Source organism: Lacerta agilis, chromosome 2 (assembly GCF_009819535.1).
Source record: "Lacerta agilis isolate rLacAgi1 chromosome 2, rLacAgi1.pri, whole genome shotgun sequence".
NCBI lineage: Eukaryota > Metazoa > Chordata > Lepidosauria > Squamata > Lacertidae > Lacerta > Lacerta agilis.
In genome coordinates, this window is record NC_046313.1 from 32,268,014 (window position 1) to 32,293,992 (window position 25,979).

At 41.8% G+C, this 25,979-nt stretch overlaps 1 protein-coding gene across 3 annotated transcripts; it reads right to left on the reverse strand.

Moving 5' to 3' along the window:
• Positions 1 to 1,276: 1,276 nt before the first annotated feature.
• ACOX1 (acyl-CoA oxidase 1) lies at positions 1,277 to 25,830 on the reverse strand. 3 transcript variants are annotated; one of them, XM_033139353.1, is made up of 14 exons: positions 25,611 to 25,830; positions 23,655 to 23,814; positions 17,811 to 17,971; positions 10,464 to 10,571; positions 9,838 to 9,957; positions 9,243 to 9,358; positions 8,205 to 8,374; positions 7,710 to 7,872; positions 6,906 to 7,096; positions 6,302 to 6,481; positions 4,691 to 4,796; positions 4,453 to 4,596; positions 3,507 to 3,713; positions 1,277 to 2,977 (listed from the first exon to the last, which is right to left on the reverse strand). In XM_033139353.1, exons 1-14 carry the CDS (start codon positions 25,735 to 25,737, stop codon positions 2,927 to 2,929), a joined length of 2,004 nt encoding a protein of 667 aa, XP_032995244.1. In that variant the 5' UTR covers positions 25,738 to 25,830; the 3' UTR covers positions 1,277 to 2,926. The 3 variants fall into 3 exon arrangements, with proteins under 3 accessions (XP_032995244.1, XP_032995243.1, XP_032995245.1); XM_033139352.1 differs by lacking the exon at positions 17,811 to 17,971 and adding an exon at positions 13,627 to 13,787 and having other exon boundaries at positions 25,611 to 25,826; XM_033139354.1 differs by lacking the exon at positions 25,611 to 25,830 and adding an exon at positions 13,627 to 13,787 and having other exon boundaries at positions 23,655 to 23,793.
• Positions 25,831 to 25,979: the final 149 nt, after the last annotated feature.

A 25,979-nucleotide genomic window follows, 5' to 3' on the forward strand; every position in this document is an offset into this window, starting at 1 on the left:
GTGTGTAGTCTTATCGATTCCATGCTCTGAGTACAAAACTAATATTGGAAATACCCTTTTTTAAAAAAAAATACTGTATATCTTTTATTACCCAGGTGGGAAGTTTCTAGCTAGCCAGTAGACCAAAGGCAGCCTGGCCCTCAGGACTTCACAACCTTCTGGAGTGCTTTTGCCTGGTTGGGATGATTCCTTGAATTTTGATTATGCCCCTTGCTTAACCGAATGGAGAGAGGGGGTGGTGTTTGCTTCCTTTATGACAATAATGGTCAAATTTGTCGTTTCGCTACCGTTTTGCTACTAGCCATAGGGGAATGCAGCCATCAGGCTGGGAGACGGTCCTCCACCCCTGGTTCCATGGTGTTCCATTCTCTGTTATTAGCACAGATAAAGGATGGGATATACATCTTTTAAATAATAACCAAGCAAACAGACAACAGCTGAGCTGTACCCACCATTGTGAGGAAGGAGATTATGATGCCTCCTCAGCTGCTGCCATTGGTTGTGAACTGCCTGTGATGTCACAAAAGAACATGGCACCTGAGTGGATATGTAAAATCGGGACAAGGGGAAAACCAAGGCAAAAAAAGAGAAGACAACTTTTTTCCTTCTAATAACCAAGCAAACAGACAACACATGAGCTGTACCCACCACTTGTGGGGGCGGAGGAGGTTATGATGATGCCTCTTCAGCTGCTGCCATTGGTTGTGAACTGCCTGTGATGTCACAAAAGAACATGGCGCCTGAATGGATATGTAAAATCGGGACAAGGGGAAAGCAAAGGCAAAAAGAGAAAAAATGACTTTTTCCTTCCTAAAGAGAACACAGTGGGCAACAGCTGTGGCATTCAGCACCAGGTCCTTCAACATACAGGTGAACTGGCAGACAGAATTACATGTTCATGGGGTGGCAGAAGTCACCCTTCAGGTGCAATGTGAATGGATGAACCAGTGGATATTCATAGGTGGAAGTCAAGGATGAAGCTGCCAGGCAGAAGCCACTGGTGCCTGGGAGATTGTGTTGGAAGGTAGCCATCCTCCTCACTATGTCTTTGCCATTCAGGGATGTCTGAAGCCAGCAAAGTTTTCCTCAAGACTACCCTGAAAGTAATGAAGAGAACCACAGGGCTTAAGCAAGCCAGCTTCTATTTCCAAATAAATGTCTTTCTAAATACTTCTATCTTTAAAGTAGTGTTCATTGCACCTTCCCCACTTCCCTTGCTTCTGGTGCTTTACATGAATGAAAAGACACAATCATAAACACAAAAGTATTTTTACTGTTTTAAAATGAATTTATTAAGGGTACATAAGGTGTTCTCCAACTGCATCATTTTTCAGTCAGCAAGGTATTGGAAGCACACAGTATGCACATTGTTAACAGTACAGTAATTAGGTACGTTAGATGGAATGCTTCAGCAGCTAGACATTAACATAAATTTTACAATCAGTATTCAGTTCAAATATACAGTGCTTCTGCTTGAAGGTTGTAGTGTGAGGATAGCCTTGCAGTTTGTTCAGCTCTTGAATGGGGGGCATCAAATTGGTCCAAGAATCAACTCTGAAATTCCAGTTTTGACCCTTCCCTTACACAATTTCACATAATTGAAGGCAACTCAAAGTTCCTCAGTTGATGATCTTTAAATCTTGATGTGCCAGGATAACATTAACAAGGCAGAATCCAACCATTTTGCCACAATTTTTAGTCACGCTGATTTCGTATTTCTGTACAATACTAAAATGTTAGCCTGCTAACAGTATAGTAATCTGGAGTTACTTAGTCTAAAGGCACCTTACTGGGTACTCTTGTTCTCTACGGTACCCCGAGATCCAGATTGTGTAGGTAGGCTGATTAAGACTTCTGTCCATCATTAAAGTTTGGACCATATTCCCATCAAGTCTATGATTCATTAAAATGCAGGGCACAAATCATTCCCTCTTAAAGTGTTTCAGAGACCGTGATCTTGCTCACCTTTCAGGTCAAATGGGACAAGTGGGGTGAAGGTTTCCTCTCTTGACTAGTTGCATATTAAAAGCCTTACAGATCAGAAACTGTAAAATTATAAGAACTACAAAGGTAAAAATATTCCCATTATTACTTTCTAGACTCAAGAGCAGGGAACACTGACATTTTTCCATTCCTTATTACCACAGTCCTAGATGAAAGGCAGCCCTACAAACTAATAGTAACTGCGGAAGACAGAATACACTTCTGTGCCTTAGAGGCAGTTGTATGGGTGATGTGTTATGATTTACAGCTCTAGAGAAAGGGAGATGAACTAGCTGCCGTCTGGGAAAGCATTGTGTCACACAAACAAACAAGATGATGGCGACTCTTGAGAGTCTGAACCCATGATGACAGGAGTTTATTACTGGTACACAAAAGTATGGAAGCTATGATGAACACAAAATATTCCCGACCAGGTCCTCAAAGCCCAGTTCCTGACAAGACTTTGGAGACCTCACTAAAGTAGAATAAATGTGGAGGATTCCGCCAATTCTCACCTGTATTGGGTATAAACGCTGACAAGGTGTGCAATACTATATTGAGCTTCAAAGGAGTTTCCAGACGAGAAGCTGTTGCTCCCCAGCAGCTACCTCCATAACTACTTAGTAGTGAAAATTCTGCTATAGATGATACAGGCCTCTGCAGCAGTTTAAACTGCTTCACAAATTGACACTTCACACCAACCTGTAAAGCTTTTTTTGAATCATTAAAAAGATTAGTTTCTGAGCATAATTACAATTGCACTTTTATAATCCTGTGCCCCCCCCTCTAATCCTTTCAAAATTTATTAAAAATTGGGAAGAAAGGCTACAATTAGTAACTACCCTATGACTGTTTGGATTTGCCAAGTGATTCAAGTGCTCATAGGGCAAATGACATCAATTCCAGGAACTGGAGAATAGTGCATTAAGAGCAGCAAATGCCATCACAGTTTGGCTTGCATTGGCTTCAGGTGCTTGTGAAAAGATTCATGGACCTGTAGAAGTAACAAGATAAGTTGTTATTAAGTGTTTGGTTTAAAGTACGTCTCTCGTGCTGCCAGAACCATGCAGCTCCCTCACAGGGCTGGAAACCTTTTGAGTACCTCAGAATATACATGCAGAGCTTATCACTACTGTAATGGTAATAGCACCATATCAATTACTACTACAAATGACAGTGAAACAAGGCCTAGGGTCCTTTTTAAGTCAGAGTTTGGATGTTTGGTAGCAGCAGAAAAATGAGGAGGGCACACCTATCCACCCCAATCATTATGTTTTGTGGTTTAGTTAGGATGTGAACCTTGTAGTTTCCTTAGTTCAGGGTGTACAACTCAAGCAACCTGGGGCAACTTTAAAATATTTTTACTAACCCCAAGAGGCCTGCATCACTACATTAATCACAGAAAAAGGTCACAATTTTACCTCAGGATTTTCTTTTCAAACCATTGTTTGATAACACTGCATTTCTTACTGCGCCTCACAATCGGTAGATATACTAGAGAAGGGAATAAAATATTTACTGACCTGTGTTTTATTTAGTGGCGATTTCTTTGACCACTCAAACATGTTTTCATAGACGTTACCATCGTATCGGCCAAGCACAGATCCAAGAACGTTGTCATGGAAGTCAAACGAATCCACTAGAGCGACTGCATTGGGACGGATTAATGCCAAGAGCTCCTTCACACGCTGGTTCGCCTGAATTATCTGTGCATCTGTCAAAATGCCTCCCTGAGGCAAAAAGGAATCCACAGTTACAGATCCAAGCACTTTGTGGTTTGCAGCTACAGCCTGAATCACCCATGAAGGGCAAGATTACACAGGTGAATATAAAGCTGTCAAGAATCAGGTTGGCAGGCATGCCAACCTCCTCTGCAGCCGCCATGGAAACAGGTTATTAGCTTATTTTCAGGCTAGTAAAAAAGAAGTGTAGGCTAATAATTTTAACATTTTATATGTGTGTAATATGTTATACACATGCACACAGACTCCTCGCACAAAAAGGTGTCTTCCCAATTAATACTGGGGGATATTAAGTTAATGTGAAGCCCAAGTCAGCCAAAGCCTGACCAGGACCTAAATACTAAGTAAAGGATGATAGGATGTTTGGAAATGAGCGTCTCCCTCCCTCCTGTCACTGTTATACTTGTATGGGTTTCCCTAATATGAATGTGGGAAGCTGCCTTACAGAGTTCATCCAGCCCAGTACTGTGGACTCTGGAAGCAGTTCTCTAGAGTAGAGATCTTTCCCAGATCTGTCATCATACCTATTTATATGCTCCCCTAAACCACCTCTACTTTGCAAACATACATGAAAATTCTAACTTAAAAGTATGGCCTGCTTTATCCATAACCACCCATCTCGCCTTTAGCTCCATTGCCAAAACGTCACCCAAAGGTTCCCACCCCCCTTTTTTAAATTAACAACAGAGCAGAGCATTTTGGCTCAAGATAGAATTCAGTCACTAACCTGCAAAAAGTCTCCACTGTGCTTATTGATCCCACAGAGTGCATACAGTAGACACAAGTTGTTAAGGACAGCACGAACAGCTGGGTCACCAATTTCTGAAAGCTTTGCTGTAAATAGCTTGAGCACCACATAGTGACAGTGGGCCTAAAACGGAATATTTAATGGACAAGTGAGAATTCAGGTTTCTGTGGGGCAGTCAACGGGCTTCCAAAAGTAGTATTTGAGTGGTTCTACTAACCTCAGATGCTCGCACTAGATCAATGGAAGTCCGGTTCCAAGCATCCTCCTTGCTCTTTCTACGGTTCAGTTCAGCTTGAAAATTCTTTGCAGCAAATTCAACCAGCCTGTACCAAGGAAGGACATGAACACAGCTTATTCAAAGTGGCACCAAACCAACAGTTGGCAGAGTGAACTCTCAAGCCCATTTCATGGAACACTAAGAGAACCTAGGAGCTGGTACAAGCAAGAACAAATGTCATAACAACAAGCCCCCAAAATTATACATTCAAGTACTTGCCCAAATCCACCTAGAAGCTATCAAACATGAATTTGGGGTAGATTTTATTCTTTAAGGTTTCTGATGTGAGGAAATTGAAGGCAGGTAAGTCTCACTCTTAATATTGGAGCACCCATTCACCATCCAATACTGCTCTCAGGTGGTTTAAAGCAGAATGAAAATAAGCTCTCTGAAGTGACGGTGCTGGCTTCAGTCATGCTCATTTCCACTCATCTCTGTCCACATAGGAATTTCTATCCTGTTGCATAGGTCATTTTGCTACACTACGCAGCACAATTTTAACTTTTGCACTAATTTGGAATACCGTCAAGACCAGTATGTTTGTTTATTCTACAAGTCATGGGCTGAACATTATGTTTACCATTCTGCGAAGTAGTAAAAGTAATGTTGAAAGTTGGCTGCGCATTATGTTTTTCTTTTTCCCTTTGGAATCCCAGCTATTTGTGTCAAGTAATTAGGGGAGAGGTTCAGTAGCCATAGATAGAAATTTTGTGATTTGTACTCCGATACATGCTATGGTAGCAAGGGTGCTATTTTAAGACCTGGTAAGCACTGACAGAATCCTGACTTTGCAACATTAAAAATGCTCGAAACAAAATAGGAAACAAAATAGGAAATTATTTCCAGTAGCACCTTAGAGACCAACTGGGTTTGTTCTTGGTATGAGCTTTCGTGTGCATGCACACTTCTTCAGACCAACACGGCTACCCACCTGTAATTAAAAATGCTGTGATTTCTCAGGGAGCAGAAACATTCACTTCTGAGTGACTATGAAAAAGGAAATCCCCACCACCATCTCCCAGGAAGGATGGTGGCGTTTATCCTCGTCCACTTGCAGCCAATCCCTTTCTGGATGGGGAATCCTTCTCTGCCAGTACTCCACCCACCATGCATTCTTTTATCTATTCAACTTGATCAGCAGGGCATCTTATCAATTGTACTAGATATTCCTGTCCAGTTTCTCTCCACTAGCTTGTTCCTAGAGCATTTCTAATTTACCGAGAGGTTCTACCACAGTGGCTAACACCCTTTCCAGTGTTACTGCACCCTACAACAGCTCCGTAGTTGTTAGCACATTCTCTCCTGTTCCCATAGGGATCACAGCATTGCCCATCCTGGAAGAGGCATTTTCATGTTTGGAAGACAGCAGCAGAGATAAGCAAGACTCACTGCACCCCAACCAAGTGTGAAATTGTCAAAAAAAATGTGTCCTGAGATGGGCAAGTTGCGGTTTTTATTTTTAATTTCAAGACGACAACATGTCATTCTTCAATTTCAAGAAATCAACAGTGTTACTATGATCCGCTTTATGCACCTTTTATATAAACTTACCTAGAAGCTCTCAGTTTATATGCCTCCACCAAACTAGATGGATTGTTAATATGCACTGCTGTGGGTCTAGCAGCCACCTGCTGGGGCTGAATGCGTAGCCCTGGTAGGTCATTCAGGTAGGACATCATGCCACTCACTAGCTGTCCAGAACTAACTTGGGTATAGCTTTTGACAAGGAACCTGGATGCCAAAATAAAACAAACAAATGCACACTACATTACTTGGCTGATCGCAGCTTAAAACAACTTATAAACTGATTTCAATCAGTCGTCGTGTGAAGAATGGGAGAAAGCCACATGCAGAGTACAAACAGGAAGGAAGGCAACATGATAATAACCAGTGTAATTTGCACCCCTCTTGCCTATAAAACATTGATAAGGTTGGAAGCTGCACCTTCTCGAGTTTTGTTCTTGGACTGACATGACTCTTGTATTTTCTGTATCTTCCTTGCACAAGGGGAGGAGAGGGGCAATCATTCCGTCAGGCAAGTAGAAACGTTTGCACTGACAGGGCGATTTCCTTAGAGCTATGCTGAATCCCTCTTAAAGAGATGACTAATGACATGCAACAAGTCAAGCTACAAGCGAAAAGCTGCATCACTCACCGTGCCGTCTGCAGCATCATTACTGTATTCTCTCCTTCATATGTGCAGGAGGGGGTGAAATTGACATAAATGTCAGGTAGGCCACTACAGCGGGAGTAGCCATGCCCACCACACGCCATTCGACATTCCTCAATGCCTGCGTTGGCAATCCAGGAACTGAAAGCCTTTAGCCCTGCAGATAATGCATGCAGCTGGGGAAGTAGAAGTTAAGAACCAAGTTATCTATAATATTTCTGATAGGTTTGTCATTTACTGCAACATTAACACACCCACCCAGACTTCAACGGTGAGAAGATGAAGCCTTAAAACTGACCCAGGGGGAGCCCACATGTTTCAAATGCCTAGGACGATATTAGCTAGATTTCCTTTTCCCCTGGGATCCCCAGGTCCAGTAACTATTACTGCTGTTGTTGACCCAATATACAAATGCAAGATTTATTGCAGCACATATTCTACAACCATTTTGGAGAACAATGGGGGAGGGAAGTAGCAGAATTACATTTATCTGGTGGCCCCCTTCCCACAAACTCCAGGTACAATAGCCTCTTCTTAGACAAGGAAACCCAATATGAATATTTATTTATGTATATGTTTTATTTTTCCGTTTTCTGTTTGTATCTCGGCGACAGTACTTGGAAATGAAGCTATGCCATTCATTTTTATGCATTCACTTGGCAATGTTTCTCTCAATCTCCTGCCTTTGACCCAGCCCCTTCCCTCCCAGGAGCCACCTTCAACCTGATCTTTACTGAAAGAAGAGGGTACACTGCCCAGCTTCCCGTTTTATAAGACCAAGAGTACTACCTCTGGCAGCTCACTCAGGTCTCCTTCACTGATGTTCCCAGTGATGCGCCGATAGGTATCTTTCATGTAGGCACCCACAAAGTGGAAGGCATATGCCGCTGCCAGAAGAGGGAACAGTTTGTACTGCTGCGTCTGATAATCCAAGATCTGAGGCTCTGGCTCACTGCAGCAGAAAGCAAACAAAGAGTTACATGCACATTTATTTAAATTTTAATAAAGTGGTTAAAAGGCAGAAGCTTAAATATACTAAATATTCTTGAATAGTTGACAGATGTGACTGAAAATCAGATCAGCAGAAAGGGCATACGGATTGGGGAAAGTATATGCGTGGAAGGGAGGGTGAGAGACTAGGTGTCACAGGACATTTACCAGGGGAAAAGAGGTAAAAGCTCAGGGGATGCTAAGTTGTTTTAGGCTACCCATAGTGCTGTGGACACTAATCAAGAATTTCACCACATGAGTCAGGAACTCTCATCCAGTAGCCGTGCTTCTTACCCTGGCTTCAGTTCAGACTGGTGCCGCACTGCGCTGTAGCGAATGGCAATTGTGCAAGCTCTGGCTAAAGAGCGAGCAGCATCCCCAACAATCAGTGATCGGATGAATACCATGGTTCCATATGTCAACTTGGCATTAAGAGGTTTCACGTAAGTGCCATCTGGTTCAACCTAGCATGACAGAGTTCACAAATCTGAAATGCTTGTTCATACACATATAGCTTTTTAAGAGTTTCACAAGTGCTTTGCCACAGGGGCACTCAAAATATATGTCCAGACAGGTATTCAGTCATTAGACCTACTTCAAAGACTCTGTCATTCTATACTTGGCTTTGTTTATCGACTTTATTTAAAACATAGTTTGTGCATTTGTATAAAAAGATCCCCATGTTCAACACTTTTAATTGCTTCCTTCCCAAGCACATGCTGCGTATCCAGTGATATTGTCAACCTGGTGGCCAAAAAGCTAATATGATCCAAGCAATGAAATGTAGATTAGCTGTTAAAATCATTTATTTATCATAGGCCTATTGTGCAAAACAGAGGCCAGCTATGCATGGAGAAATAGGTTGGAGCAGAAAATTAAGAGTTTGACACCTACCCTGCCCATCCAGATACTGAATTCATTTCACAGAGACTGGAAGATCAGGAATGTTACCAATACCAAATTGCTTATGAGCACAGTTGCCTTACATAATCACAGTGTACTGAACTTTGACACACTCCTGGAAAAGCTTCCAGAGAGCTAACCAAGAATGGCAAACAGATTAGTAGAACCCTAGAACTCCAAACTCTCTGGCAAGAGATAACAGGACTAATTTTAAATGGAAACTTGATTGTTCTTCCTTGAAGACAAATTTACAGACGGCTGCTTTCGAGTACAAAGTAGTCAGCTAATTTTTGAAAACATATCCTTCTAACATCTAGCCAAAGTAACCTTAGTAAGCCTCCAGATGGAAGAGTCTCTTTAGAGTTGGCTAAAATAACTGGTAATTCCACAAATCAATACAAAAAAAGCAGAGAGAACATAACAATTTACCTTGGCATGTTTCATAAGCATGTTTTCCCGAGGAATGCGAAAGTTGTCCATTTTTAAGTAACCATTATCCATTTCATCATAACCAAATTTTGGTCCAATATCACCAACAGTTATACCTAACAAACATGTTATAGTGGAAGGATAAGGAAAAGAGGCAGAGTTTTAATGCAAAGCCAAAATGAGGCATTAATAGAAATACCTTCCGCCACAATATTAACCAGCTACAAGTGTCAAACAGCTGAAGTGTGTCTTCAAAAAGACTTTCCTCACCACCTTTTCCACATTATTTTACACCCTTTATCATTCATTAACTTTTTTTTTTTAAAAAAAGTAAAAAGGATAAATTCTGGAGATCTTGGGGATAAAAAAAATATTTTTTTGTATTAAGGTAACAGGGGACCCATGGGAACAATAATTTTAATAATACACTTTTAATGGCAATATTATGCGTCTCCACCTCTAAAAAGAAAGAAAGAAACCCCTTTGCATATGGCCCACAGGTCATGAATTAGCGACCCATGAGTTACAGCATACTACATAGCTAGAAAGTGACTAATAAGGCATTAACCCATTCTCCCAAATAGGATGCCCATACCTGGCAATGGCTCATGAGTCCCCAACTGACGTATCGGCACAATGAAAGCATGTAAGCCATGGCATTTGCCTTGGGTGTAAAGCTGAGCCAAAACGATGGCATGGTTTGATGTTTTACCCACTGCAGGAAGGGAAGGAAAACAAATGCAAACAATTGGAAGCTCCACTATACAGTTCCAGAAGCACCCCATTTAGGTTGCTAAATAGTGGCTTTGTTTAATGCATTCACAAGACTCTTAAAAATATAAATGTAATCAAGTTCTGCCCCAATAACAAAAAAATGAGTTTCCCAAAAGCATAAATTAAAACTGACCAAGCCTTTCCAAGGTAACAGCACTTCCTCTACCATGAGAAAAAGCAGTATTGCTATAACAAAAACATATATTCATGTGTGGTAGTTAATTTTAAAATGTTGGTTTCACAATCTGTCCCTAAAACAAAATCAAAAACGTTTCTCTCTCTGTGTACACTCTCTCTCTCTCTCTCTCTCTCTCTCTCTCTCTCTCTCTTTATAGAAACACAAGTTGTATTTTTAAAACGTTAACTGACTTCACCCTCTTAAAAAATATTTGACTAAATGAGGAGAAAATTCCTTCTTTAGCTTCAAAGTTGAAATAATTCACTTACATCCACCTGGCCACCATTTAATAGATGTCACAGTTGGACTATTTAGGATAAATTCCTGGGTAGCAGGATCATATGTAGCTGTGGTTTCCAGTCCTCGGAGATGAGTTCCTGTAGACACGTAGCACATCTTATTTCAACAGTCATAGGTTACAATATGGACACATACATTTTTTCAGAGAACTCCAGAGGCAATGCAACTATACAGGTATAGGTAATACAAAAGCAGAACATTTATTGCAAATTATAGTTACACAGTGGGAAACAGATGAGACATTACGAATAAAATAAACTGCATGTGTGAATAGCAGGAAGTATGCCACTCTTCCTTTGATCACAGCAGCAATAAAAGATTGCAAACCAGATCATTCCACTTTTAGGCACCTCCATCCTGAAAGCTCACTGGTTTTACAGCCAAGAAGTTTTCACCGTTCACGACTTCTGTCTCTTTGCTTACTTGTCACTAAAGCATGTGTGCAGAGTGTAAAACGTAAGTGCCTGATAAGGTGAATTAAAGAGAGAAGCACAATAATTGAATTCTGCTCCCGATCATCACCATTCATGTGAGGAAGGTATTTTCTCAAATCCAGATACTGAGTGATCCAACATAATAATAGGGCAAGAAGTAGGAGAGTTTCATTGTTGTGCAAGTGATGGGCACAATTGTACCTGTAATCTTCAACATACATCTTAATAAAAGCTCATTTCCCAATTCATTATCTATGCACCTGTTTGTGTTGCAATGTTAAGTGTGCACCAGCAGTTGTGCAACATTTTTGACCAGCATGTCAACTCGATGGATGGAGCTGCTGTGCTATGCTAAGAACAAAAAGTCCAGCTGGCAGAATGGCTATTCTGCTTGTGTGTTGCATGAAAATCCTCACAGGCTAAAATCTTCAACAACTGCTTCATCCATGCTGATCTTCATTTTGATTCCCCCCCCCCCAACCATCTTCTTCATAGCTGTTGTTGGAAACACATAATTTTCAAAGTGAGCAATGAAGACTAACAGGTGTTGGGTCTCTCTCTCATGGCTCAAGGAAATGGAGGAATCGAAGGCTGCTTGTGTCAAAATAGCAACTGAGCTTCCACTGAAGGTTCCAGGTGACCCAGACTGGGTTATTTTATGGCAATACGAGTTCCTTGAATCGGACATAGGCAGATTGTGCTTTCTAGGTTCTGAGAACGTAGTGAAGGATTTGGTTTTCAAAAGAGTCAGAGCACATTTAAGGTATACTGGGCACTTTTTCCAAAACTTGAAGCAGATGCATGGCAATGCTGAACAAGACACTGAGATACGTATTTGGCCAATTGCATAGCAAATTGTGAAGTCCAGAGCCTGGGCAGACATCAAGGCATCACCAGATGCTGGACTACAACTCCCATAATCCATGGTGATTGGCCAGACTGATGGGAACTGGGGAACCTTGTTTGCTAGCCTGTTCTAGAGAAATACTATAGATACACCCCTCCAGCTTTTAGCATTTAAAAAAGGGAATGTCCTCAACCACTGGCTGCAGCAGTAAGATGTGTATATTAATAAATATTAATATTAATAATTATAATAATTATATTGTTTATTTCTGTCATTTAGGGGGAGTGTGGGGAAACTAGAAGCTATTTAGATGACTTAAATTGTTTTGGACACAGTCTGCAAAAAGAAGCTGGACCTTCCTAGTGCTGCTGAAGAGTAAATTCTAGGCTTTCTAGCCAGAAGCAAAACTAACTCGCTAAATGGGGGCGGGGGGGGGGAGCGGAATCATCTAACAACTGATGAGGACCACTGCTAGCAGGAAAGGCCCAATGAACTCCAAGTATAAGCAATTTCTTGGGCCAGTTCCTAAATAAGGAGAAAATGATCTGCTGTTTTAGTATCTCAATGAAACTTGGTTTTCCCATCTTCAAGAAGAAAACATCAAGTAGGGCAAAAGTCAGATGGGCTGGAGACTGACTGAGGTGCCATGTGCTGAAGATCACCACACCTTGCACATTGAGAGCACTTTGCCTAATCACAGCCTCTCACTGAGGAAAACAAGAGAGCACCTCAAACACACCCAGAAACATTGACACACCATAACCTTAAAATTAGAAGCTTAAGTAGTATCTTGCAATGTGCCACACCAACATGAACATTCACCATTTGGAAGTTTCCAATGATACATCAAAAGCTGGAGAGGAGGTTTCCTTTTCCTTAGGTGTAGTAGACACATGGTATCTCACAAAAGAGAATGGATCAGGATTAATATCCTTTTGCTGTATCTTCATATTGTGTTGGTATGAAAAGAATATGAACTCCTGATTTCAGTTTGTACTAAAAGCCGAAATGTCTCTAGTTAACTGGGAAGCCTTACAAAGATGCAGAAGCCTAAATTAGAGGCTACATCGAGCAGAAGAGTCCACCAAAGGGGGATTCTAGCTGTTACCACAAAAGCCATTATCTTATTTACAGTAGATGTGGTGAACCTACTGTTTGAAAAGCCAATATGTTTCCTACAAAAGCATCTAAGTTTAAAAGTTGCTGTTGTTGTTGTTTTGTTGTTGTTGTTGAACATGATGATACAGGACTGTTAGGAAAGATGCATCTCTCTCTCTCAGATCTCTTTTGAACTGTGATTTAAAGTAAAGACGGCTTTGTCAAAGAAAATTCACGTTTCTTGCTCAAGATTATTTGCTGAATCATTGATATTGCTTTGTGCAAGCTCACATATGCAATCATAACATGTAATCTGAAAGTTGATGTATGTATTCTTAACAAATGTATATGCTCATGCGAGAAAAACGGAGACGTGTCTGCATTTCATATAGAGGGAACTCCTTGGCTGTGAATCAGACAGCCTGAAGAATCCTAGACTGGAAGGGGAAATACCCCCATGCCTTTTGCTCAACATCTCTTACCCAGAAATACAGTGGTGCCTCGGGTTACGAACTTAATTAATTCCGGAGGTCCGTTCTTAACCCGAAACCGTTCTTAACCTGAGGCGCACTTTCGCTAATGGGGCCTCCCACTGCCGCCGCACTGCCAGCACGCAATTTTCGTTCTCATCCTGGGGCAAAGTTCTCAACCCGAAGGTACTACTTCCGGGTTAGCGGAGTTGGTAACCTGAAGTGTTTGTAACCCAAGGTACCACTGTATTACACTTGCGAATAAGACTTGAAAGTACTGTACCATGGCCCATCTCTGTCTGTGCATATGTGCCAATGATCTCCAAGTTCCAAGCAGGCATGAAGAAGCGATCCTGCTGTTCTTGGGTTGCCTGGGTTAAGAGGGTAGGTAGGAACATGCCCAGGTGGAGGTCCAGAGGCTCAGGTCGTCCATGGTGAGCAGAGCTGTGAAGAAATGCCGAGGGAAGGGAATGTGAAGGGGTGTTACAGGATTAAAGCAGGTGAGATTAGAGGTGCAGATTGGAGGGGGGGAAGACAAAAATAATTTTATATGAATAAAGAATTTAGAAAGCACACTTTTACCAGAGCATCATTCTTTTCCCAAGGCCCACTAATATTTATGTCAATTATAGGACAAAAGGGTGAAGATGATCTTCCAATTCTATTGCGGCAGGAGGGCAAGAGAGAATGCAGCCCCATTTTGTGTCTTATAGGAGGCAGTGTTTTATCACAGAACTAGCCAGAAATTTTTACCAGGTCCTCTTTTGCCCCTTGGAAGTGTATTCAAAATGAATAAAGCACTGAATATAAAATAGCCGCCTGTCTTACAACTGGAATGGCTTGGGAGCAAATTAGATAAGGAAAGTTTAACATTGGGTTGACAGCAATCCATCCTTACCCAATTCATGTTCCGGGTGGGGTGGGGGGGGGAGTTTAGGCATAAAATCCAAACTGGTTTACTCTTGTTCAAAGCAAACCTGTTTGTCAACTGTTTTATTTTCTTTTGCTCCAATTTGTTGGAGATTATCCATCCAGAAAAGTATGATGCTCTGAATCAGCAATCAAAGCTAGTGAACAGCTCCATAGCTTTGTATCAACAGCCAACATTTATAACAAGTGAGCCATCACCAGCAAAGGTCACCCAAAACCCAACAAAACATGCTTCCTTATGATAATCCAGTCACCACACTTAAGTTCCATAATGTTCTGATCCAGAAAACAGCATTATATACTTAAAGTATTCCTATACCAGCACCCCGTCCAACACACCTTGATGTGCAGTGCTCATTTCACCTGCTGCATGAAATGGTGCAGTGACTAGAGATGTGAGCAAAATCAACCCTGGTGCAGATCTTACCTCTGCCATGTACTGTATTCACTAGAGGACCTTAAACAAGTCATTATTCTTTCACGCACACAACATCCCATCTGCGACATGGAAATGGTAACAGCCTAGTTCACAGGGTTTCTGCCGGGAGTACTGCAGTAATGGATGTAAAGCCCTCTGAAAACTCAAAGTACTATTTATTATCCCCTCTATTTTATATATTCAGGTTACGAGCACTTCTGTTGTATAGTTAAAACAGCGCCAGCCATGAAGGAGGCATCTGTAGGCTGGGGGGAACTGAGATTCCTAAATCTCTCTCTCTGGAAAGCTCAAAAAATTGTGAAATCCCCAAAGAGTTCAATGAGGACAGAGCATGCTCAATTGAAACAAAATACTGACTGATCGGGTGGGAGAGTGAATGGAACGCCTGGAATCCTAACCAGGGAGCACGTCACACTTATATATTTATATTTTTAGCCTGCTTTTCCACTGCAAAGCAAATTCACAACATTTTTCACATGGTGTGCCCCCCCCCCCCCCGATGTTCTGGACTACAACTTCCATAATCCCTGGCCATTGGCCATGTTGGATGGGATTCATGGGAGTACGACGGTACTTTATTTATTGTAAGTGCATCAAGATGTTTTAAGCTGATTGTGTGGCATTTTCTCATGCTAGTGAAACCTGAACCACAACTAAGGATGTACATCTTACAATGGCATGTACTAACTGTATTGTTAATACCAGCATTAAAACTGAATACGACATGTCCTAGCTTCACATACCAGTGAGTTGAGGGACGGTTAAGAGTTTGCTTATCATAAAGTTAACCAATCCCTTCCAATACTATGGGGATAGTGCAACAAACATACTACATTATTAATCCATAGCAAGTTATATATGTGTGGCTGCCTTTGTAACTGAAAAAAATAGAACAGTATTAAAAGGACCGGCATGTAGTATCTCTGCCTATTGGGGACAGACACCTCTCTACAGTAGAGAGAATAGAAGAGTCCATTTTTAGACAGCAATGTTCAATGTTGTAATTTTACAAGTGAAGCAATCGTGCAGGTTTCCACTCTAAAGCACAGAGCTGCTGTGGTCCCCCTCTGTTTACGCAAGTGGAGCTCCAATACCCCAGGGCACCACACAGGAGAAGAAAAATGGAGAGCAGGCTGAAGTAGCAAAATGGTAAAGGGTCCAGAGCTGCCATTTGGAGCAGGGATCCAGCAACCAAATGAAGAGTTCCATTCTCACTTGGACTAGCAAACCTATAGCTAATGCAAAAATACCAGGATTTTAAAATTTGGGAATTGTGTTCATCTAAAACGTCTAGAAGAGTTTACTTCACATGCACCATTGAAGAATGCTGGAATATTAACCGTACAGGGATTTCTCCTAAAAATCAAGTTCTTGCCACGCCAGCCCCAGTATAGATTATTGTTTTAAGTAGTGCCTCCATCCTAATGCAATGCAGGTTCAGAAAGTCACCCACCACTCAACAGATGTAATCCTAGAACACACATGCTATTGAAGAATCATTTCGCATGCGAAATGGTAAGCGGGAACTGCACTGCCCCACCACCACACACAACAATTGATGGTGACAGCACGATTGAATCATCATCAAGACACTGGTTAGTTGACAGAATACAACAAGTATTACACATCAACACAGAGACAGGGAAATTAGTAAAATACAGCATGCAAAAAAAAAAAGTAATCACATCCACAGACAAGGTCTCAAGGGAAGGGGTAGACAAACGAGCGTGACAATGATTTGCTTATTCACAGGATGTTCCATTCATTTTGCAGCTTCTGGCCTTCAAACTATTTGCTTGAGAGGCGGTACCGTTAATTCAAATGGTGATGTGAAGTATACCATAACAATGCGGAATGTTCATTTGCAAAAGGCAAGACTTCAAATAGTTAACAGCAGATTCATCATATAACCCAGCTCAACTGAGACACCATTCTCCGGGTTTGATTGAAGATTATGAATTAGGAACCAGAGGTTTTCATTCTCATCCATGTTCTCTCCGTCTTCATGGAAGATTCCATTTCTTCTTTAAAGGGGAAGTATAGTATTCAAGCAATCCAGACCAAGTCATAAAAGTAGTATTGTATTGGGCTTTGATAAACTCAGAATACTCCCATAACTGATAGAGATTAGTGCTTTTTTAAAACTACCTACCACAGAAGAGTAGTGGCTAGAAGGGAAAAGAAAATATTCACATTCTTGATGTGGGGTTTTGTCCTGTTCATCTTGTTCTTGAGAAGTGTTCTTCTGGTTCATGAAATTGGATGCTGGCCAGAACTTTGCCCTCCTTCATGCAGCAGAAAGGCCTGAAAACAGTCCAGTCAAGATTTTTCATCTTGCCTGACTGTGGGGGGTATTGAATTACTGATTTCAGCAGCAGAAGAGCTAGATCTAAAATACAAGGCTGCTAATACAAAACACGAGCAAAGGATCTAGAAGCTTCTTCTACTGCCAACTAATTTTCCCCAACAGACCAGCATAGGGCTGTGTTACAATGCCCTTACATGCTACATTTTTTTCTGCTCTAAAAGTACACCAGTTAACAGCTGCTCATTTGGTATACTCATGAAGGAATACACCTGCCCCTATTCTTCACTTTTGGCTTCACACTTTTGTACACGACTCACATCCTATGTCCAAGTACATACAACAAAGTACTTGGGACATAGGTTGTGAGTTGTGTACAATCTATTACATATTACATAAGCTTAAGGCAGCTGCTTAAGTGGAGATGAATGTTGGAGATATACTACAGCAATGTTCTTGGGCATCTTCACAATTAAAACAAAACAAAACTAGGCTGATTGAACAATTCACTCATGCCCACTGTCAGCAATCTAGGAAGCAACTTTCAGTAACTAAAGTATTATATAAAAGATCTGAGAACAAGGATATAAAACCAGCTAACAGAAAGGAGGTGCCTTTGAATGCGTGAAGAGCACAACTTTGCATATATAGTTACTGTCAGAAAAGTCAGAAGTGGTGATGCACTGAATTCTGACTCCAGTATTTTTTAAAACAACAATTTCACCCTAAAAATCACTGCCGGACTGGAGTTACACTGCAGAGGATCACCCGTAAGTCTCTGGAAAGAACTAACCGTGCCCCATTTCCGTCTGAGCGTAGGTGCCAATTATCTGGAACCGCGAGGCCAGAGGCAGCCATTTCTCTCGCTGGGCAACAGTGCACTGGTTCTCTAAGGTGGGTGTAAACATGCTGTAGTGCAGACCAAGAGGCAGAACAGATGCACCCATGCACACACTATGGGAGAGAGAGATGGCAGATTAGGTTGTAGCTGTTATTTTTCCAGCAAGGCTTTCCTCCCTCCATTTTTCCGTAATCGTATACCCCCTAAGTTTTCCAGCCTTTTCATACTTTTAAAGATATTAGATATACCAGTAATGACAACAGGAAAGGCATAAATGAACTACTGTGTATGAAAAAAAGTTTATAAAATGCAGTGACATCAAATTCAAAACCTATACCATTCATGCACAAAGAGTGCTTCTGCCCATCTGCACCTAAGCAGCCAAGGGCATTTCTTAAAATCCTGACCGTAGCTTTCCTCCTCCCCACAGCAAAGTTTTAAGGCAAATCTCCCCAGCCCCATCAAAGCTTCAAATATATCAGAAGAGCCCAAATTCTGCCATTATCAAGCTTTGTCTCATCTAGTTTGCAATTATTACTTTAACAACATTGGAGCTTATACAGGATGCTGCTTATGCCGACAAGGCTATTTGAAGACAAGGGAAATGGGAAGACAAGGACTGTGGGCACAACATGAAAACAGGGTTTAACAAGCAGTACAAAGGAGTGTTAAAAGGCATGTTGCTGACGGCAGATAGTCAAATTGCAGACTGAGCTTCCCACCAGAAAGTTTGTTTTTATAAATCAGCACTAGATTGTACTACTATTGTTTCGTCTGCACCACTGTGACACTTCAGCAGAGTTAAGTTTGCAGAACGCCACTCACTGAAGTGAGCAGGCACTATCCAACTAAACAGTTCCCCAGGCACAAGAACTGCAGAATGAAACATCTCCACAACTTCTCTTCCTATATGCCCCCTAAATCTGTCCTAGGGGTTTCCCCTACCCCTCCAGAGCAAATTTATGGGGTGCAAGGTGAGAGGGAAGTTCCACCACCCAGATAAAAGTCTGTGTCCTAGTAGAATCATTTAGTTTGATACCACTTAAGTGTTTTGTTTCCATCCTGCCAAGGACACCTAGATTGTACTTCATACTTTGAGATAAGCTGCTTCAGAAAGGGAAAGGGAAGCTGAATATTCTGCTAAGTGTGTGACCAGGCTTCATGTTATTTATTTCGGTTATTTTTAATCTTGCCAGACTCTCAAAGCAGAGTACAATTAAATATTTTTTAACAGTACAAATAAAACTATAAGGAGAGGGGAAATGAATGTGAAGTTCAGGTATCAAGGCAACCACCAGGACACTAGTTACAATATATATAGTTAATTGCCCCCCTCAGAATTAAGAGTTACGCTAGTAAACCTGTCACACCGTGCGGTGAAGTGAATTCCTAAGCTTACTCATGCCTGCTGCTGAAAAGGTAGGTTTAGCATTGGCTACCAGTAGAACAGATGGGAGGATTGCCAGAAGGTTCTTATGCTCAGATCTTAGTGGTTGGAAGGTAAATAGGGATGAAAGAGCTGCCTCAAGTATCCTGGGCACAGATCATTAAGAACTTAGAAGGAGGCGAACACCAGGTCTTTGAACCGAGTCCAGGAGCAAGCCAGCAACAAATCAAATCAAATCAACTGCAATCATTGCCACCTCAGCCTGAAGCTACATCACCACTTGCACCTGGGCTCCTCCTTCCTACAGAGTACGGTAGAACCAGCTGTCCTATGAGCGGGCGAGGATAATGATCATGACACAAAATGCCATCATTGCTACCATCTTAAACAGGAATATAAAAGATCTCACACCGCTTTAGATTGTTTTTATGTCATTTTTATTTTCATATCAGCTGCTCTGGAAACCCTGTCAGCTGAACAGCAAGGGCAAGCGGAGTGAAAATGCTATAAAGTCATTAAAGATCAGGTGTTATCATTAAAGGGCAGGTGCTTATATATGTTACACACTTACTGCTTGCCTGGGAGTAAAATTTGTTAAAGGACAGAAGTAGGCCCTTCAGACACCTCAACTTGTGAAAGAAAGAACCTCAGCTTGTGTATTTTCCATAATAACCTGGATACAATTTTACATAGTACACCTCCAAGGAATCAAGGCCTCTATCAAAATAGAGAATGGTTTTATACTTATTCTCATTTATACCCCACCAAAACTGGGGAACCAGCAACGGCCATCTATTACAAAAGAGGGAAATGGTGATTAGTTTGATCATCTATTTCATAGAGGGCAACACTAGTGTTTAGTCCACTTGATTAAGAAAAATGTTAGGAGGTGACCATTTTCTAATGTAGGAACAAGTGGGATGAAAAATGATATTGTGTGCTCTCTAAACTTTGGTTACTGGCAGAAGGCACTTGAATGCATTTCTCCTCCACTGAACAGCACTTTTGATTTCATATTCAGCATTCTGTAGGGTGTGAAGAACTCTTGAGACAGAAGAAGACATTCTCTTTTCTGGGCAAGTGAGAAGGATTGGAAACTCTCATCTTTCTATCTGTTATCAGGAATTCCTTTTATCGAAATAATTTGGATTGCAAGCAGGGAAAAAACAACAGCACTAGATGTCATTTTGTTCTACCTTCTTGTTTATTCTGTTTAAACATGAACATCTTAGTTCTCCAACCTACTAGAAGCCCCAAAGGGTAGGGTGGGGACAAAAGAGGGTGAGAAAAGAAATATTTTACTATTTTCACAGCCACCCACATAATGAGCTGTGGGGAAAATAGTAAGCTACATTAATAGTGAGCCTTATGATGAAAGAAGCAAAGAGGCAAAGTCTACTCTCTTGCATAATCTGACTGCTGTATTAAAAAAAGCCCCAAAAGATGAGCATTCAGCAATTTATCTTATGAGATTAGACTGAGAAGGTGCAAGCGCTGTCCTGCTGATAAGTTATTTCAACAACTTTTTGAATCAGCATTTGGCTTGCAACAGTGGGAGCAACAGATGACTTTGGCCACACTGCCCTTTCAAACAGTTAACTTTGCCACAGTAATAATTCAAATGGGTATGTAATGTAATACAAGCCCTTCCAGTTAGTCACCTGACAATTCCTCCTGGGACCAAAGCTAAACAGATGAGTTGCTCACACTGTCACATGACATATTGAGGCACCTTCTTTTTGTACTTATAAGAAAATACACAAGATAAGTGGATGTAGCACTTACCTGGGAGTATGACAAATTAATTTCAGTAGGACTTACTTCTGACTACAGGTAAACATGGTTAGGATTGTGCTACACAATGCAATTTCTGTTAAAGGCATTTCAACCACTACCATTTTGCTATATTCTTATTATATGTGGCATTCTAAACTATATAGAATATTCTGAATGGAGTTGCACTAGTCATACAGAATGGGAGGATTTGGGTGGAAGATTAGGAACAGTCTCAAGTATATCAACTAGACAACTAGATGGCTTACTTGATTTTGTTGTTGTTGTTGTTGGTGGTAGAGACCGAATTTTCCCCCAGGAACTTAGGTGATAGCTCACCTGCACAGGAAATTGTGACAATAGAAGATGCATAGGCATTGGGATGGGAAGAGATGAACTAAGGCTGGGAGAGGGAGCTGAGCAGAATGAACATGCCTAACTAGTGAGCTCAGCTAATCCATTTCCTGAGCCCCAAACAAAACAAAACACTGATTATGCATTTTCAGACTTCTAACACAGGCGTTATTGATGCTTTTTATTTTTTAAGGGGAGAGAGAAGAGATGCGCTAAGTTCCCACTGTTGCTAAAAAGATTCTGTGGCTAGGCATAATAATGGATTTGGATTTCTAAGCTACTTTTCGTCTCTTATTACAATGCTTAAAATGCGGGATTCCGGTGCTCAAACAAAGAGTGAGTGAGAAGTCTCCGTGTCAGAGAGCAGATCAAATAGCAATATCCCAGGCAGGCTATCTGCCTTACGCTTTATCCCACAAACAGGACCAAGCCTGTTGTTAACTGGTGAAAAGGAAACCAAGCTCCACCCACTTGACTTCTGCCCATTTACTGAACTTCAACCTGCCCCATCACAATTACATAAGCACAGGGGTTGGGGGAGGGGGAGAAAAGCTTTTGCTCACAGATATAAGTAGCTGCTTCATTCAATAGTTTAAGGTTTAAACTTTAAAGGGGTGGTGTTAGCTACCTGATTCATAAAACAGGAGTGCTTAAAAAGCAGTACAGATTAGTATGTTACTCAATAGAATAGAGTTCAGATTATAGTACATCAATGTAAGAAGGTACTATATTGCACAGCAATGTAGTTTTTTATTTATTCAGCAACTTGTATTAATGATTTCCTAGTATCTCTAAACTCCAGACACCATTCTACTTATAGAACTGATGCAGAATAGCAGGGCTGAAAGAACTGAAGGTTCCTCACCCACTACTTGACACATCAGATCAGATCATACCCTTTAGAATAAATTATGCCGCAAGCACAGAAGAGGGACTAACAGAAATCATGCTGGAGTTACAAGTTTCACAGGGCACTAACTCCAAGAAAGTGAACTGTAGCATGCCAGAAACACAGCAGAGAGTCACCACTCTGGTCTAGAGAGAAATATCTTTCTTACTGCAAATGTGGGAAATTAAACAAGGTCCAAACTGGGCCAGAAGCAAGGTCAGTACAAAAAAATGTGGTTCTACCTTGCAGAATCTCAGCATTTTGACACTTTTATTGCTTCTTAAATTATAGTTGGTTGATCTGCTGAGTCAGTTGCCACTTCTGAGGCTGAACTCCTGGACAGAAGTCGACAGGCCTGGCTCTGAGCAGGTCAGGTCTGCACTCCTGCCTCCCTGTCCAGTGCTGAATTTCTGCCTGTACCCTGTCTCACAAAACCGGGGGTGGGGATTCCAACTAAGGCAAAGAGGAGCTATGTTTATGCTAGAGTGGCACAATAAAATACTTTTAAGTTGGCTTGCGGCACAATTGCAATAATAATTGGCCAACACCGCTTTACTTAAAGAGAGATTTGTTTCTTTTGGAAACAGTAACCAGCTGTATGAAACTAGCATGTGCACATTGCAACATCATAGCAAGGTTTTCCCCCAGAGTTTTTTAAATGGAAGTTTGAGTGGGCCAGAGCAACCCATTTGACATCAACAGTTCCAACAAGAATAAACTATTTCAGAGGAAAGACTTGCAATCCTGCTTCAAGACCTATGCATTCAGCAACGTTCAAAGAGGAATAATAAAAAAAACACACATCTAGCTAACAATGATTAAACCAAGTTAATTTCACGGGTTCAAAAGTCACCTAACTTTCTGCACGCTTAAGGTCACAGCAAGCTGGCAGTCTTCCATGTTGTAAACCTCATCTTTGGAACCTCAATGGTGCCCAATCATCTCATTTGGATTAAAAGAATGCTTAACCCTTTCCAATCTATTTCAACATGAAAAGGCCTTAGTGGAGGAAGATGTGGTTGAGGAAATGAAAAGTATCTTATACTGTAGTTATACTGCTAACTTAACAGCTTTATCTGCAGTCTAGATTCATACCGAAACGTTGGAAAGTAGCTCCCCACCTTCAATAGCTTACAGTTTGACATTATTCATTGTTAGAACGTAAAAGAGACTATTTTTATAGCCTTAGGAAATGTTGGCTTATCAAAATGAGCATGAAGTTGCATATCAATTCCAGGAGGTTTTACTCAGGTAAGCCTTACAATCAGCTGACAACTTCTGATGACTTTCCAGTGTCCTTAACCTTTCAATCCATGACAGAATGAAGAACAACTGCCCTTGTCTTTACCGGAGCACCTGCTATTTTATGTGCCTTGCACTGGGTTTCCTGTACCTTTTAAACCAGTAGATCTCATCAGGATCTGCTATTCCATATTCTCTTAGCTTCATCACCATAAGAGCGCTCTTCCTGATAGCAACTTCATAGCGCTGGCTGCGGGAGAGGAAATTTACATCACTGTGCTTGAATTCTGGGTCGTTTGTCACAAGTGCTTCTGTAGAGAAGACAAAAGAGAAATTTAGTGCTAAGTCAAGACATATTCCTTTAAAAAAAAATGATATAAGGCTGGTTCTATGTTGTGGCTTCACTACTGATAAACTGTTGACAATTTCAAGACATAAAGGTGAGAAATTGCTTTGAGTGGCACAAATAGTGGGGCATGCATCTGTTGTGTTTGGGCAGCTTGCTATCACTATTGCTACCATCAGCAGGCCATCTTTGTACATCCTAACATGGAAAAGAACATAAGACAACTCCAAACTGTGTTAGAGATTATAAGGATGGCACTGGGGGTATAATAATTAACAAAATTCAAAAGATGCAACAAGCATAGAAAGCAAATGAAGTGCCCTTACATGCCCTTAGAAAGGGCAAGAATTCAGGAGAATGTAGCAACTGGTATCTCTCAGGTGCCACCTGCCACATTCTCCCTCTGCTTAGTCTCTTTATGTATTGGGTAAATCTGGAATGGCTTCCTGCTTTCCTACTCACAATTACAGCACACCACGGTGGCTAGGAGAATGAGTTGCAACCTGGGAAAGCCATGGTTGAAATGTCACCTCACTGAACTCACTGGTTAGTAACAATAGTAGGCTACCAGAGCAATCCAAATCAGGACACTGGAAGCAGTGAAGCAGTGGATTTGCTGCTGCATCTGAAGTCTGTTGGCTTTTGCCTACAGGAGCTTAAAAAAAACTATTTCCTACACAGGTTCAACCTGGTGTTGCCAAGGGACCTGACAATCAAGTCTCTTGAGGATCCAAAGCCACCAGCACCCCAAAACACCGCGTTCTGTGAATTTCTACACCCTACCATTGGTGGTACCTTACCACCCATATGGGAAAATCCAGTGCCTGCTTTGCAAAGGAATCCTTTCACCAGTAGTGAGTGGTTCTCTCCAACAGACACCAGAGGAGAGAAACCTGGATATCATCCTAATCCACTACCCCAGCCAGGAAAATAGGTAGGGATGGGAGTGGGTGTTAGAATTGTGTTGTGCAACATTTAGACTGGAACCTAGGAAGCTACTTTGTACCATCAAGCCACTAGTCAGATTAATCCTCCTTTTATTATAAATGCCCCATTAAGTGGACAAGTTCTTTAAAAAAATTTAAAAACCAGTTATTTAAATGCAAGCACTTAGAAAAATTGCATGCAGCAGAGATCACACAGATAACAGTCTAAAAACAAAGGTGAGGAAAGCACTCTTGTTCAGAACAACTACTTATTCACACAGTATATAAATCTAGTTTTTAACAACTGCATCCGCTTAGGGGATGCCTTCCGCAACCAGACTCACCATGCAACATTAAGAGCATTTCCGCAGCAGATGTATACTTTGTTTCTCTCCCTCCAATGCCTTTTAAATCTTTTCTTTGTAAAGACAACAACATCTTGGAACGGTCTATTTCTCCTAGGTGCCGCGCCGTCCCGTCCCCCCCCCCTTTTGGCATGCACGGTTGGTATTTAATCTGAGGTTTCATAGTGCTTAATTACTACGGTATCGTTTTAATTGGTCTTCGCCTGAAGCGGTTTGAGGCTTGCCGAGACGGGTTCCAAATGAGACAAGGTGAAATTATACCATCTGAAAGAGAAGGATTTGTGGAATCGCGGGGCGGGGGGGGGGACACCCCTAATTTGATAACGAATCAAATTATCACCGCCAGGTAGTAGCTGCACACAGAGGAGAAGGAGGCGCGCCCACCATCCTACTAAACCCCCACCTCCCGGGGCCAGAATGGCAGCAGCAGCCGCTGCTATTCCGACCCACCCAAAAGCGGCTCCTCTTACCGATCTCCTTGCGGCGCCGGGTCCGCTCAGCGCCTCCGTCCAAGACATTGGTGAGCTTCTCCGTGTTGAAGGAAGCCCCCTCGCGCTCTTTGCGCAGGTCCGGGTTCATGGTCGCCGCGGCTGCCATGGCGAAGATTGCGCTCCAGTGCGCTCTGACGCCAGCAGAATAAGGAATGAAGGGGAAGAAGGGCGGACGGCGAGGGAAGAAGAACAACTAGCGCGGCGGCGGCGGCGGCGGGTAAAGAAAGGCTCGCGGCAAAAGCTTCCGGACGGGGCAATCCCGCCACGCCCACCCGTCCGGCACGTGACGCAGGCGGATTTGCACCCGCCGCGGCGGCGCCGGCGGCGCCGGACGAGCGCCGTCCAGGC

Excerpts from the sequence above, each read along its gene's own strand:
- ACOX1 (XM_033139353.1), bottom strand. The coding sequence starts at position 25,737 with ATGGCAGCCGCGGCGACCATGAACCCGGACCTGCGCAAAGAGCGCGAG. Across the intron at positions 23,815-25,610 it reads CCGGCGCCGCAAGGAGATCG|AAGCACTTGTGACAAACGAC; the intron begins GTAAGAGGAGCC and ends TCTTCTCTACAG. Across the intron at positions 10,572-17,810 it reads TCAGACGGAAATGGGGCACG|GAACTCATCTCCGAGGACTG; the intron begins GTTAGTTCTTTC and ends ACGTGTCTACAG.